This window comes from Myotis lucifugus, unplaced genomic scaffold (genome assembly GCF_000147115.1).
Source record: "Myotis lucifugus unplaced genomic scaffold, Myoluc2.0 scaffold_510, whole genome shotgun sequence".
Classification (NCBI taxonomy): Eukaryota; Metazoa; Chordata; class Mammalia; order Chiroptera; family Vespertilionidae; genus Myotis; species Myotis lucifugus.
The window spans coordinates 274,386-290,346 of NW_005871558.1; the positions used below are offsets into that span (position 1 = coordinate 274,386).

At 38.3% G+C, this 15,961-nt stretch overlaps 1 protein-coding gene across 8 annotated transcripts in view; it reads left to right on the plus strand.

Annotated features, from left to right (window-relative positions):
• The window catches only part of CDC42BPA (CDC42 binding protein kinase alpha), a 178,469-nt gene that overhangs the window by 24,058 nt on the left and 138,450 nt on the right, over positions 1-15,961 (plus strand). For all 8 annotated transcript variants that reach the window (XM_023745028.1, XM_023745035.1, XM_023745033.1 and 5 more), the window contains exon 2: positions 10,343-10,434. In XM_023745028.1, the coding sequence (XP_023600796.1) occupies positions 10,343-10,434 (92 nt within the window). The remainder of the gene's footprint in view (positions 1-10,342; positions 10,435-15,961) is intronic.

A 15,961-nucleotide genomic window follows, 5' to 3' on the forward strand; every position in this document is an offset into this window, starting at 1 on the left:
GAATTTTATTTATTTATTTATTATTTTTTTGGGGAGGGGGAGGAGAATTTTAGTAGATATTTGGCCATTGGGTTCCTCTCTCTAACTTCTTATATCCTTCCTGCACCATATATTATGGACTTTTATCACTATACTAGAAGCCCACTGCACGAAGATTCGTGCAATAGGCCTTCCTTCCCCTGGCTACTGGCACCGGTTTTCCTCTGGCATCCGGGACCCCAGGCCTTTGGCTTGACTTCTCTGCTGCAGCCACAGCGCCTGCATATGCAAATTAACCACCATCTTTTTTTGGGTTAATTTGCATAATTGCTCTGATTGGCTGGTGGGCATAGTGGAGCAACACCAATTTGCATGTTTCTCTTTTATTAGTGTAGATATTAATGACTCTTGTCAGCAAAACAGAATTGTTACAAACTCAAGTATATCTAATTCCATAGACTTTCTATAACACTTATTGTCACAAATTCACATCTGAAATCTCTTCCTTCTCTTCCTCTTCCTTCACCTCCTTATTTCCGTCCCCGCCTCCCTTTTTTTGTATAGGTGTATATTTGAAACCTGTCAGAGCAAGTTCCCCCATCCCAGCTGGTCCTCTCTCCATGGCTATGTGGTTTCAGAAGCTTTTGGTCATTATACTCTTTTCCTTGTTCTCCATTGTGCTTATCTCCTTGAGAACTCCTTGGAAACGGTGAATGTCTTCTCAGTGTTCCACAATTAGAGTGAACTATGCCCTAAGCCAGTGATGGTGAACCTATGACACGCGTGTCAGAGGTGACACGCGAACTCATTTTTTTGGTTGATTTTTCTTTGTTAAGTGGCATTTAAATATATAAAGTAAATATCAAAAATATAAATCTTTGTTTTACTATGGTTGCAAATATCAAAAAATTTCTACATGTGACACGGCACCAGAGTTAAGTTAGGGTTTTTCAAAATGCTGACACACTGAGCTCAAAAGGTTCGCCATCACTGCCCTAAGAGTTAATGGAGGTTCAGGACCACGGACAGATGTTTGTGTGCCACCTGTCCATCTCACACCCAAACATTTTAGCAGGCTAAGACATTCTTCCAGAGCCTCCAGTGTTTATTGTTCTTTTCATTTTAAGTTGAACTCCTCCTCATTTTTCTCAATCATCTTATAGCCAGGTTTTGCCTTTAGGAAGTTTTCATCCCATCTTCTTTTAAAGTACTTATCTTACCAGTACCTTTGAGTTGATAAATACTTTTGTCTCCTTAAAGAAATTGAGAATTAGATAGGCTAAGAAACTTATACTACATTACACAAGTATTCAATTTCTCTGACTGGGAAGACAGAGCTCTTAATTCCTTGATATACTTTATTTAAAACTTCTAAATGTGTATTAAATCAAGTTATATTTAACAATTATTTACACATTTGCTCCACTTTCTATTATAGCAGCAGTTCTCAACCTGTGGATCGCGACCCCTTTGGGGGTCAAACGACCCTTTCACAGGGGTTGCCTAAGACCATAGGAAAACACATCTATAATTACATATTGTTTATGTGATTAATCACTATGCTTTAATAGTGTTCAATTTGTAACAATGAAATTGGGGGTCATCACAACATGAGGAACTGTATTAAAGGGTCACGGCATTAGGAAGGTTGAGAACCAGTGTATTATAGTGCTCTTTTTTTCTTACTACATTGCAAGAACTCTGAATTTTATGGATTGCAACCCTTTGACCGTCATAGTTTACAAATATTTTCCCTGTTTGTAACTTATTTTTATTTTAAACCTTAATACAGTATTTTAAAAATGTAACTTTCAAATTTTGTTAAATCGTTCTGTCTTTTTCTTTTAGGCTTTTGCTTTTGGCATCCTGATAGAAAAGTTTTTCCTCATCCCAAGAACATAAAAATATTGTATTCTATTACACTTATGGTATACATAGTTTGTTTTTTAGATAATGTACCTATATTTGAACTGATACTTTTTTAAAAAGTATATTTTTATTGATTTTAGAGAGGGAGAGAGAGAGAAGCATCAATGATGAGAGAGAATCATTGATTGGCTGCCTCCTGCACGCCCCCTACTGGGGATCGAGCCCACAACCCAGGCATGTGCCCTTGACCAGAATCGAACCTGAGACCCTTCAGTCCTCAGGCTTACGCTCTATCCACTGAGCTAAACCAGCTAGGGCTGAACTGATACTTGTAAAACACATTCTAGTAGCTTGTAAAGCAAGACACTTTATATTTCATTTTAAATATTTTCTTGCCTATTCTTCTACATTTATTCTTGCAGGTTCCTTTAGAATCACTTTGTTAAATTTTCTTTTCCTCCCCCAAATCTAATTGAGCAGAAGTACTTCCTTTAAAAACACAAACCAATATTATATCTAGACTAAGTGGCTGAACTATTTTTTCACTTTTTTTCATATTTTTAAACATATGGGAATAGTTTTATAAATACTATTTTATTTTTTTATTTTTATTTTTTTTTTCAAATTATATTTTTATTGATTTTTTTACAGAGAGGAAGGGAGAGAGAATAGATAGTTAGAAACATCGATGGGAGAAGAAACATCGACCAGCTGCCCTCCTGCACATCTCCCACGGGGGATGTGCCCGCAACCAAGGTACATGCCCTTGACCGGAATCGAACCCGGGACCTTTCAGTCCGCAGGCTGACGCTCTATCCACTGAGCCAAACCGGTTTTGGCATATAAATACTATTTTATAATGGTGTTCTCACCAGCTGCTGAGTGCAAATAAATTTATATAGTATCTGTATTTATTTTCTCTTTCTTTGAGATTTATTTTCCATAAATCTATTATGTAAAAATTCCTATGTAGTATTATTTATTAATAGTGGTGACAACACAATATTTGAATGAAGGTATGTGATGAGATTAAATTGTTGCTGTGGGAAGTCAGCTACCCAGTCTGTTTCCCATTTCTAGCACAGTGGCTGGTACTGAATAGGTACTCAATAAATAATTAAATGTAGTGTTAAATAATTAATGAAGACATTATCTTTGTGAATTTATGAGTCTCAACCTTATAGAATTGATCAAATTGGGAATGCTAATATATTCATTAATTTCATTTATGAGAGACAAGTAGATGAACTAGAATGTAAGTTTAGCAATTTGCAATAAAGAATATATCTATTAAGCACTGGAGTCATTTGTGTCAGTCCCACCAGTGCTATTGGAAGTTTGGAATTGGAGAATGGCATTGGAGTAAGGGTAGTTACTCTAATGGACTTAAAGTTCTGATAGTCCCTTATAGGAATGACATGTCACATGGATTGACATGTTGTTCATTTGTCAGCACCCCGTCTACTGTGCATGAAGACTACTACCTAGGTTTCTCACTCACAAATACTCTCGGTGTCTTCCTTCCGGACACATTCTTTCTTTAGCTATATGATAATTTTACCATCAAATCTTGCTCTGTATTAGAAGTAATTATTTTTTAATCAGTTAGCTGCCACACGTCCAAAACGGAAACCATCCCCACGATATTAGGAATTGCAGTGAGTATTATAAAAATATATTACTCACAATTGGGGTGTTTGTGAATATTTTCAGCTGAAAATTCTCACGAAAAATGATTTTAAGGTTGGTCAGGGCTGCCACTTAGGGAAAACATTTTTTTTTTTTAAATAGACATTCATGGCATGTGGGGAAGGTCCACCACTTGCATCTACAGACGCTTATGGCATACAATGAGTTAAAATTCACATGTTGTATATGAACACATTTATTTAAAGCATTCAAATAATACAGATATATAGTTAACATTTTGAGTCTTTATGCTAGATATGTTAATTATTTTTTTCTTATCCTATATAATAAAGAGCTAATATGCTAATTAGACCGAACAGCAGAACGACCGTCTGGACAACCTTCCGGACAATGCTGGGGCTGCGAGGGCCGAGCCCCTTGCACGGATTTTGTGCATCAGGCCTCTTGTTTAACTATAAAACAGCCCATTGAGGGACTCAAACAGATACTTGTACACCTTGTTTAAATAAATGAGGCATGTGGTCCGCCGGCTGCAAGTTTGACATGCTTGTTGTACACCAATGTTCGTAGCAGCTTTATTAACAACTAGAAGCCCAGTGCACGAATTCATGCACGGGTGGGGTCCCTCGGCATGGCCTGCAGGATTGGGCCGAAACCAGCAGTCCAACGCCGCCAGCCGCTCCTGCCTGCCGTTCCTGCCCATCCCGGCCCCACTGCACCTGCTGCGGGCTCGCGCCCAGTCAGCCCTGATCAGGAGAGGTTTGCGCCGCAGTAGTGGTGCTTGCCAGCTGTGAGCCCTGCGTCTGGCACCCATCCCGAGGGTGGTAGGCAGTGGGACGCCCTTGCCGGCCCAGGATCTGGATCCGTCTGCTGACGTTCTTGCCAGTTGTCAGGAGCCACCTGGCGGCCACTTTTATATTGTTTCTTCTTGCGGAGCATCTAGGGAGGGGAAGTGGCCTCAGTGCCCGAGGCCGACATCCAGGAGGCCTGCTGTGCTGTGGGAATTGAATTGTGCCGGCAGCTCTGGTCCATCAGTGCCTGGCCCATTCTCTGGAGATTGGACCTGCAGGACTACTGAGGGAGTGAGTGGCTGCCAGACAGGCCAGTCAGCTGAGCGGCACTCCCACTGTGGGAGCGCACTGACCACCAGGGGGCAGCTCCTGCCTTGAGCCTCTGCCCCCTGGTGGTCAGTGTGCATCATAGCGACCGGTTGACTGGTCATTCGGTCACTTAGGTTTTCATATATATAGTTAGCTAAAAAGTAGAAACAACCCAAGTGTTCATTAATCAGTGAATGGGTAAAAAGAATGATATATATAGTAATTTAGAGACCCTATATTTAATATGTTCTGTGTTTGTGGCTCTGTTACCTTTGCTTATGAAGTTGCCAAAACCATAATACATATAGACTACTTTGAAAATTTTCCACAATAACTTAATTATTAAAAATATAAAAATACCTACTCTGTCAAAAGATACAATTTTAGGTGTTTAAAAATGAATAAGTCGTAGTTGGTTTGGCTCAGTGGATAGAGCGTCAGCCCTCGGACTGAAGGGTCCTGGGCACATACCTTGGTTGCAGGCTCGATCCCTGGCCCTGGTCCGGGCTCAGGCAGGAGGCAACCAATCGATGTGTCTCTCTCACATCGATGTTTGTCACTGTCTTTTCCTCTCCCTTCCACACTCTCTAAAAATCAATGGAAAAATATCGTCTGGTGAGGTTTAACAACAACAACAAAAACGTGAATAAGACAGTTTTACACTCGTGCTCAAGTATATGTTGTCACCATAAATCTCAGAAACATACCGCTTGTAATTTTATTCTTTGTACATTACAAGTTAGTGTATGGTCACAGTATATTTCATAATTTCTTATTACATAACGAATTTAAAAGTGCACAGTATATTTTATTTGAAAATATAAACAGAACCTGATATGACTAACGAAAGTTTTAATGTGATTTTAGTTATTACTCTTGTCAATGCTCCCTCATATTTCTTTCCCCGCTCTCCCTGCCTTAGCAATGGTCCTTGATTCTCACGTTACTGCACTGCAGATTAGCATCAGCATCTATAGTAGGAGGACATGCAGTGGAAAGGCTGAGGGGGAGCAACACTGGAAGGAGGCACACCCACTGGAGAAATTTGAGAGGAAGGGAGGAAGCAGAACCAGGAATGAAGGGAGGTTAACATCTCTGGCTGCAGTACTCCCTCTTCCCTTCCTGGCCTCGCTATGCCTTGGGGCTGTCTTATTCCCCACATTCTCACATGTGTCTCCTCCATCCACATTCTTTTTCTGTTGGAATCTCTAACGAGGGCCCTTTCTCAAGCCATCAGTGGCTTGCAACCAGCAGTCTATGTTCCTACGGGACCTGGGCAGTCGTTGTGGGAGTCGGGTGGATTGAAGGAGACTCTATGTTTAGATTTTGGGTTACATTCCGCAAAGAAAAAGGTATACCTTGCAAGGTATTCCTGGCATTTCACATTGGAACTTAGAATTCTTTTATTTTTAGAATCATTCATTCACTTACCCATTCATTTGATAGTGTGTAGTGAACCAGGCAGTGTGCTAGAGGCTCGGATGGGAATTTGCTTTCTTTCAAGTTTCAGAGAGAGCGTTTTTTAAAACTTAGAATTGTTTTATATTTCATTCTGTTAAGTTTAGTATCTGTTTTTTGTTTCTTTTCCCCCAAAAGCTTTTGGGAAGAAAGAGGCAGCATGTTATATTGGAAAGGCTTTGGAGCCTGACATTAGAGTTTAAATCCTATTTGTGCCATTGTTGGCAATGTAACCTTCAGCTTATTTTACCTTACTGAACCTGTTTTTTCTTTCTTTTAAATAGGAATAATAATACTTAATGTAGTGAATGTGAGAGTGAGAGAAATTGGGACAGGTTGTCAGAATTTACATAAAATGATTACTTCTTTTAAAAAAAATATATATATATTATTGATTTTTACAGAGAGGAAGGGAAAGGGATATAGAGTTAGAAACATCGATGAGAGAGAAACATCGATCAGCTGCCTCCTGCACACCCCCTATTGGGGATGTGCCTGCAACCAAGGTACATGCCCTTGACTGGAATCGAACCTGGGACCCTTCATTCCGCAGGCCGACGCTCTATCCACTGAGCCAAACCGGTCAAGGCAAAACGGTGACTTCTTAATTGGTGAGCCAGCTGTGTCCTAGTGGGATTGTGACTATTGCAGAGACTAACTCTTCTGAGTTCAGTTTTTTTGTTTGTTTGTTTGGTTGGTTGGTTTTTTTTGAGTTCAGTTTTAAATCCTTTTTTTCCACAGCTTTGGTTAGTTTTCCACACTAGTTCACTTTACTCTGGCTAGTGAAGTGAGGGCCCACAATTACACCTGACCTCCAGTCGGAGGGAGGTTTTCAGAGAAACGGACGGAAATGGTGTGGCAGGTACCTCAGAAAATATGTGGCACAGGGAACACACTAAACTGTGCAGCATTGAAGAGAGACAAGGCATTGTTATCGTTAGGTGGTATGTATAGCACCTTGTGAAACGTCCCCGGATATGGCAGTTGTCTAGCAGTACAACAGACCCAATTGGCCCCTTACATGGTTTTGATTTTTGTCAGGGGCAGTAGTGTAGTGATCATTAAGTCTTTTCCAGTTATTGTAACGAGTATAAAGTTTTTCTGCAATTTGTCTCATACATCCAAAACTATTTCAGTCACACCAAGTGACTGACATGATGGGCTTCTGGTGGATAGAATTCATGACTTTTTTCTTATGTTTCTTTGTATAAAGCATTTTTGTTAAATATTGCCAATGAACTTCTGGCGGTAACATATAATCAGCTTTTCTCTATCCTCCCCTACTGAGATTCTAATTACCCTTTGATGTTGTCTCATAGGTGCCTGAGGCTGTCTATTCTTAAGGTCTTTTTACTTTAGATTGTTCATTTCTATGGATATATTTTCAAGTTCATGGGCTCTTTCCTCATTATTTTCATTTTATTTTGAAGCACATCCAATTCTAGAATTTCCATTTGGTTCTTTTTTTAAAAAGACAGATGATTGATTGATTCTTTTCCTCTGAGCATATGCTATATAATAAAAGCCTAATATGCTAAATTCAACCAGTCGCTATGATGTGCACTGACCACCAGGGGGCAAATGCTCCAACTGGTAGGTTAGCATGCTGCTAGGGTCCAGCCAGTTGGGACTGGGTGAGACAGGCCGGACATGCCCTGGAGCCCTCCTGCCGTCCCTCCCCGGCCCCGCCCCGATCATGCACCTGTGGGGTCCCTTGGCCTGGCTGGGTCCCTCAGCCTAGCCTGCACCCTCTCGCAATCTGGGACCCATCGGGGGATGTTGGAGAGCTGGTTTTGGCCCCATCCCCATAGGCCAGGCCGAGGGACCCCACTGGTGCGTGAATCTGGGCCTTTAGTTTATAATAGTTGTTTCAAGATTTTTGCCTGCTCACTTCCGCTAATTTCAATATCTCAGTAATCTCTGAGCAGATAATGAGTAACTAATCCAAGGAATCAGACACATTTTGTGGTTGTCTTGAAGATAAGGGAGGCAAAGATCAAGTTAAGTTGATAGAGACACTTAATGAGATCTGCTTCAGTTACATCCTTTGGCTTGTTTTAGATTCTTTGTTAGAGGTGGAGAGCTCTGAGTTTATGGTGATGTCAGATAGATTAGTTGCCATCAGATGTAAGAGGGAGAGGCCACCAGGTATGTCCTCTTGAAGCAGAGGTAGGGTCATGGGGACAAGTAGGGTAGTGAAAAACCCTTGAGCAGCGCTTCATTAAAATGTGAATGGAAAATGGTTTTGAACTATGCAGTTATCATACGATTACCATCTCACTTGAAGGATCAAGTTGCTTGTTTCATGTAGTAGGTTGAAGGAACTATAATCAACCAGTCATTTATTTATTCTTCTTAAGACCATGCCGCCAAAGAACTTTTTGTGTGTGTGAATAATAATACTGGTACTGGTTTCTCATATTTCTATAGTTGTTCACAGTTCATTTTATACACAATCAATTGTTTTCATCTAACTTGATCACTGAAATTAAAGTTATATTGTTAGGCTTAAAAACGTTAAGAATAGCCATAGTTTCTCAGATTTGAAAGAATATTAAGTAAATTGTAAAAAAATTCTGGCCAATAAGCAAAATTTTGAACTAACCATTTTCATTAAATTGAATATAGATCCATTCATATATACAAGTTTAAAAAATTTCCTTATGAATTTAAATGTATAAAAGAGTGCATAAAACTTTTTGTACAGTTCAAAGGATGGTAATAAAATTAACATTCCTGTACCATTGATCCAGCTTAAGAAATTAACAGGATTTTAGAAAACCCTGTGTGTCTCCTTTCCCTCAAGAATAAATCATCTCCATGAAATTTGCTTTATAGTTTTATAAGTATTCCTATAGAATATGTTTATTTTTGCTTGTTTTTAAATTGTGTGTAAATGAAATCACACTATATTTTCTGTGACTTCTTTTCCAAGTATTTTTTGAGATTTATTCATGTTGATTAAAATAGCTATGGTTGCTCTAGCCGGTTTGCTCAGTGGGTGGAGTGTTGGCCCATAGACTGAGGGGTCCCGGTTCGATTTTGGTCAAGGGCACATACCAGTTGCAGCCAGTCGATGTGTGTCTCTCACACTGATGTTTCTCTCTCTGTGGTTCTCCCTCTCCCTTCCACTTGCTCTAAAAATCAATGGGAAAAATATCCTCAGGTGAGGATTAACAACAAAAACAAATGTCAATTTAGTCCCTATAATTAATAGAATAATGTCTAAATTCCTCACATAGTATTCAATGTCTATCCTGCAAACCAGACAAAGTAGCAAAATTTACTTAGTCCTCAAGTTCCAGTTCTTTTGTTACTTCTGTGAAGTATTAAGATGCACATAATATAGTAAGTGTTTTACTTTCACTGATCCCTGTATTAGAAACTTAATCACATTGTTACTATGCGTGTAGCATACTGTCTGTCTTTCCTGAAGACAGAACTTCTTGAAGGAAGGTACTATACTTGTTTTAAACTCCAGTGATTGCCACCATGCTTTATATAGTACTAGAGGCCCGGTGCACAAATTTGTGCATGGGTGGGATCCCTCAACCTGGCCAGTGATGGGGGCCAATGGGGCTGATCCAGGCCAGCCGGCTTGGGGAGGGGGGCGGGAGGGGGGAAGAGACTGCAGGAGGTTAGCCAGCAATCCGGGCCAGGCCGGCTGAGGTCAGGGACCGTGGGAAGTTGGCCAGTCACTGGGGAGGGGGGGGAGTGGCTGTGGGAGCACACTGACCACCAGAGAGAAGCTCCTGCGTTGAGTGTCTGCCCCTGGTGGTCAGTGCATCATCATAGCGACCAGTCATCCAGTTGTCATGGTCACTTAGGCTTTTATATATATAGATGGATTCTTGCTAAAGGAATGTGAAATAATTATTAATTTATTTGGTAGGAATTGCTGAAGTTCTCTGGTGACCTGAAATTTGCTTTTGCTTCTTGGACCTTTGTATTAAAATATGTATCTAGCATTGAGAGTTAGAATACACAGAATGTTTGATATGAGAATAAACTGGTCTCATTTGCTATTTTGAATTATTTCATATGTTATTTGGTGTTTAAAATAATTTTCTTCACCAAAATGTGATTCATATATAAGAAGTAAAGGAAATATATAATTTTCTCATGAAAATTAAATCTATTATCAATATAGTTTGATGAAATTATTAAATATTTTGGCTTAATTCTTAATCATAACTTCAATTCTTATTGTTTAAGAAATACCATTATCTGTATTAATTTACATCACATTTCATTAAGAAAGTAATTGATGTTGCTTTTTATTTCAGCTAAACCATTTACTTCTAAAGTGAAACAGATGCGATTACATAGAGAAGACTTTGAAATATTAAAGGTGATTGGTCGAGGAGCTTTTGGAGAGGTAAGAATTTATAGAAGGTCTGCTAATTGTTTGGAAGCTATTTTATACAGTCTGAAAAAATTTAACTGAAATATTTTTTACTCTGTTGTGATATGATTAATCAGAAAATATATTAAAGTTTGGAATGAAATACTTACATGTGGAATTTTCCCCGAAGATATTTCTACTAGTATTCTTCATGTGTCTTGTGAGTTTGAGTATGTTTCTGGACTCTGTTTTGTTGGTCTATTTGTATCCCCTTGTGCCAATATGACACTGTCATAAGTTATTCTACTTTGTCTTGATATCTGGTAGTGTATGTACTCCGACTTCTTCCCTCTACTCCCCTATTCTTGGCTCTTATATTTTTACAAGAGGCCCAGTGCACAAAATTCGTGCAAGGTTAGGGTCCCTAGGCCTGGCCGGCGATCAGGGCTGATCCGGCCTTCCGGCTGCTAGTCGGGGCCTTCCTTCCAACTTCTGGCCGTGACCTCCTTTCTTCATTCTGCACTGCCCCCTGGTGGTCAGCAAATGTCATAGCGAGCGATCGGTCTCCCGGTCGAACTCCCGTGGGGGCAATTTGTATATTAGGCTTTTCTATATAGAGGGATAATTTTAGAATCAGTGTTTCCGTTTCTTCTTACTCTTTTAAAAAATATATTTTTTTATTGATTTTAGAGAGAGAGGAAGGGAGAAAGAGTGAAAGAGAGAGGGAGAAACATTGATTGGTTGCCTCCCATATGCACCCTGACTTTGGATGAAACCCACAACCTGGGTATGTGTTTTGACCGCAAATTGAACTGGTGACTTTTTGGTGCATGGGATGATGCTCAACCAACTGAGCCACACCTACCAGGGCTCTACTTACTTTTTTAAAAAATTTTTTAAGACATATTTTTATTGATTTCAGAGAGGAAGGGAGAGGGAGAGAGAGAGAAACATCAATGATGAGGAGAGAATCATCGATCGGCTGCCTACTGTACGCCCCCTACTGAGGATCGAGCCCACAACTGGGGCATGTGCCCTTGACCAGAATCGAACCCCGGACCCTTCAGTCCGCAGGCCGACACTCTATCCACTGAGCCAAACCAGCTAGGGCTCTACTTACTCTTAAAAACCCATACTCACACCCACACACCTGTTGGAATTTTGATTAGGGTTGCACTGAAACTAGAATCATTTTGTAGATTATTGACACCTTAACAATATTGACTTAGCCAATCTATGATCATGGTATATTCCTTCATTTATTTAGGGTTTTATAAATTTATCTCACTGATGTTTTGTAGTTTTCATTTGGTGGGCAAGACTTCTACATCTTTCAGCAGATTTATTTCTGGGTGTGTGATGTTCTTTGTTATTATAATTAGAATAGCAGAAGTCATTGAAATGTCATATTTTTATTTTGGTCAAAATACAATATTATTTTAATTGTGATTTTTGTTTATCAATACAATATTATTTTAATTGTGATTTTTGTTTATCTTTAGAAGTTTATTGCTCAATTTCTAAATATTTGGAGGGTTTTCTAGCTATATAAACTGTGGATTTCACTCCTTTGAAATTTGCTGTGTGGTGTTCTATAAATATCAGTTAGGACAGATTCATTAATCTTGTTCTATAAATATCAGTTAGGACAAATTCATTAATCTTGTTTAAGTCATCCACATTCTTACCTTTTGTTTTCTCTGCTTGATATGTTATTTCCTGAGAAAGGATTTATATATATATATATATATATATTTTTCACCCCCCAGTTTTTACTGATAATAAATACAGAGTTATTATATCTTCCGGGTGATTAACTCTTTTATAATAATGGAATGATCCCCGTTATCTCTAGCTAATGCTTTTGGAGTGAAAATTTTCTTAATCTGATATTAGTAGAGTGCTACTCTTTTTTTTATTAGTATTTGCACTAAATATCATATTCCATCCTTTTAGTTTCAGCTTTCTATAATTTTTATGGTATGTTTACTATTAAGTAGGATTTAGTGTTACTCTTTTGTAGGTTAAGAAAGTTTTTCTTCTATTCCTATTCTGTTGAGCTTTTATCATGCATAGGAGGTAACTTTATCAAAAGCTTTTTCTATATCAATTTTTTTCTATTTTGATGAAACGATTTAACGTCTATATTTGGTGAATGTGGGAATTACATTAATTTTTAAATATACCAGTATTGCATTATTACACAAGTTGAATTGTTTGTGTACATCGTTTAAATATGTAGTTGGGTTTGACTTGTTATTTCATTAGGATTGTTTTGTTTATGGGCGTGGGCAAGATTAGCCTTTAATCTATCTATCTCATAATTCCTTATTTTTTGAATAATATATTTAGTTTACAAGACAATTTGGGAAGTGTTTCTGCTTTCCCAGTTTTCTTTAAGAATTTGTGTAAGATTGGTATTATTTTTTTCTTTAAATGCCTGGAAGAATTCACTAGTGAAGCCATCTACACTAGGGGTGCAATTTATTTGTAGTTGGTTGTTAATCTTTGATTGTACTAATTGTATATGTACAATTCCGTGAGTTTTGAGAAATGGATTCACCTTCATCAAGATATAGACCATTTACATCATCCTAGGAAGCTCCCTTCCCAGTCAGTTCCCATCATTTCCATCAAGTGGCAACCACTGTTCCAAATTTTAACTGCGGGTTGGTTTTGGCTGTTTGAAAATTTCATGTAAATGGAAATTAATCCATGTACTCTTTTGTGTCCAGCTTCTTTCACTCAGAATAATGTTTGTGCGATCCATCCTGTGATCAAATGTATTTATACTTGCTTTTTATTGCTGAGCAGTATACTGTTTTATTAATATACCATAATTTATCCATTCTGTTGATGAATATTTGGGTTTTTCTGTTTTTGTTCTTTTTGGCTATTAGGAATGAAGCTGATATGAATATTCTTTTTTTAAATATATTTTTATTGATCTCATAGAGGAAGGGAGAGGGAGAGAGAGATAGAAACATCAATGATGAGAGAGAATCATGGATCGACTGCCTCCTGCACGCCCCCCCACTGGGGATTGAACCCGCAACCTGGGCATGTGCCCTTGACCGGAACTGAACCTGTGACCCTTCAGTCCGCAAGCCGACGCTCTATCCACTGAGGCAAACCTGCCAGGGCAACTATGAATATTCTTATGTGCATTTTATGGAAATAGATTTTCATTTTCCTTGGATAAATACCTAGGATTGGAACTGTTGGGTTAAATGGTCATATTTAAATTTAAAAGAAACTGGCAAACCTCCAATGGGGTTGTACCATTTTACATTTCTACTACTTGCAACAATATTTTCTGTTGTTCATTTTTGTAATTTTAGCCATTCTAATGGGTATGTAATAGAGTTTCATAGTCTTAAGTTGCATTATTATTTGAATTTATATTATATATCAACATAATTACTCACCATTCTTATAGCTTCCTTTGTGAAGTATATATTCAAGTATTTTGCTCATTTAAAAAAATTGGGGTATTTGCTTTTTTATTATTTTGTTGTAGGAGTATTTTAAATTTTGATGGTACAATTTTTTCTCTTAGGTTTATTATTTTCTGGCGGTATTTTTGGGGGTGGGGGGAGGGGTTCCCCCTAAGAAATTCTTGTTTATATTCAGGTCACAGACATATTGACCTATTTTTAAAAAATATATATTTTATTGATTTCAGAGAGGAAGGGGGAAGGAGAGAGAGATAGAGAAACATCAATGATGAATCATTGATCAGCTGCCTCCTGCATCCATGCCCCAGCAGGGATCAAGCCCTGCCTGGGAATCCAACTGTGAACTCCCCGTATATAGGTCGACACTCAACTACTGAGCCACACTGGCCTGGTGAACTAATTTTTGTTTTTTTTTAAAGCTCTGTAGTTTTAGCTCATGTTTAGGTTGGTTATTTACTTCAAATTAATTCATGTATGATGTTGGCTATCTAGATGTTTCAGCAACATTTGTTGAAAAGACTATTTCCTCTATTGATTTACTTCAGCATCTTTGTAAAAAAAAATCAGTTGACTACATTTTTATCTATTACTACTCTTTCTATTCTGTTTCATTGATCTCTTTGTCTATCCTAATGCCAATACCACAATATCTTGAGTCCTGTAGCTTTATACTATAAAGTTGAGAGTATGTGATGAAGTGTGAGTGTAAGTTCTCCTACTTTGTCCTTTTTCAGATTGTTTTAGGTATTCTAGGACTTTTGCATTATTGTATACATTTTAGAATCAGGGTGTCAGTTTCTGTCAGTTTATTGGTATTGAAATTGAGTTTGCATTCAATTTATAGATCAGTTTTGGGCGGTCTGACATTTTAATGTTGAACCTACTTGTTAGTCCATGAACAAGGTATTTCTTTGTTTTTTAAGGTCTTTTAAATTTTCTTAATGTTTTGTTATTTTAGTGTACAGGACTTGTTCACATTTTGTTAAATTTATTTCTAAGTATATTATGCTTTATGCTATGGTAAGTGATATTTAAAACAATTTTATATTCAAATAGTATGTTGTTAATATGTAGATACAACACTGATTTTTGTATCTGACTTTATTTTCTAAATTTACTATTTTAAAATAGTTTTGTGTTGTTTTGGTTGCTACTTTTTTGTTTTGCTAAGTAAGCAATCATTGAGACTAGGGACAGTTTAGTTTCCTTTTCACTTCCAGATTTTATACCTTTTATTTTTTTATCTTAACTTATTGCACTAGTTTCGACCTCTAGTACAATGTTGAATGGGTGTCATGAGGGTAGACATCCTTACTTTATTCTTGAACTTAGGAAAAAAGGATTCAGTGTTTCACTATTATTCTGGTAATTGTAGGCGTTTTCATCAGTGTCCTTTATTTGATGAAGAAATTGTCTTCTAAAACCAGTTTGCTGAGAGTTAATAAACATATTAATGGGTGCTGAATTTCTGTCATCTGCTTTTTTTGCATCTCTTGACATCATATACATTTGCTCTTTTATTCTGTTAATATGGTGGGTTACCTTGATTGACTTTTTTCAGTAGACTATTTTTTAAAGCAGTTGTAGGTTCATAGCAGAATTGATGAGAAAGTACAGAGTTCCCTTATAGTCCTGCCCCTGCACAGGGAAGCCTCTCCGACTCTCAGCATGCCCACAGAGTGGTACATTTGTTGCAGTAGGTGAATCTACATTGACACATCACCGTCACCCCAAATCTGTAGTTTACAGTAGGATTCACTCTTTGTGTTGTACATTGTATTGGTTAGAACAAATGGATAATGACACACATACCATTATATAGTACTAGAGGCCCGGTGCAGAGATTCATGCACATTGAAAGGAAATTAATTAGAAGGTGGCCTGTGGGGCGGGACTGGGCAAGACGGGCCAGACATGCCCTGGAGCGAACCTCCCGAGGTCCCTCCCCGGCCGGCCGCACCTGGGGTGGAGTGAGTGGGGTCCCTCGGCCTGGCCTGCAGGGTGTCGGGCCGAAACCGGCAGTCCAACATCCCCAGAGGGGTCCCGGAGTGTGAGAGGGCACTCTGCAAAGTTGCTGTCGCTCGGCAGCTCCTACATTGAGA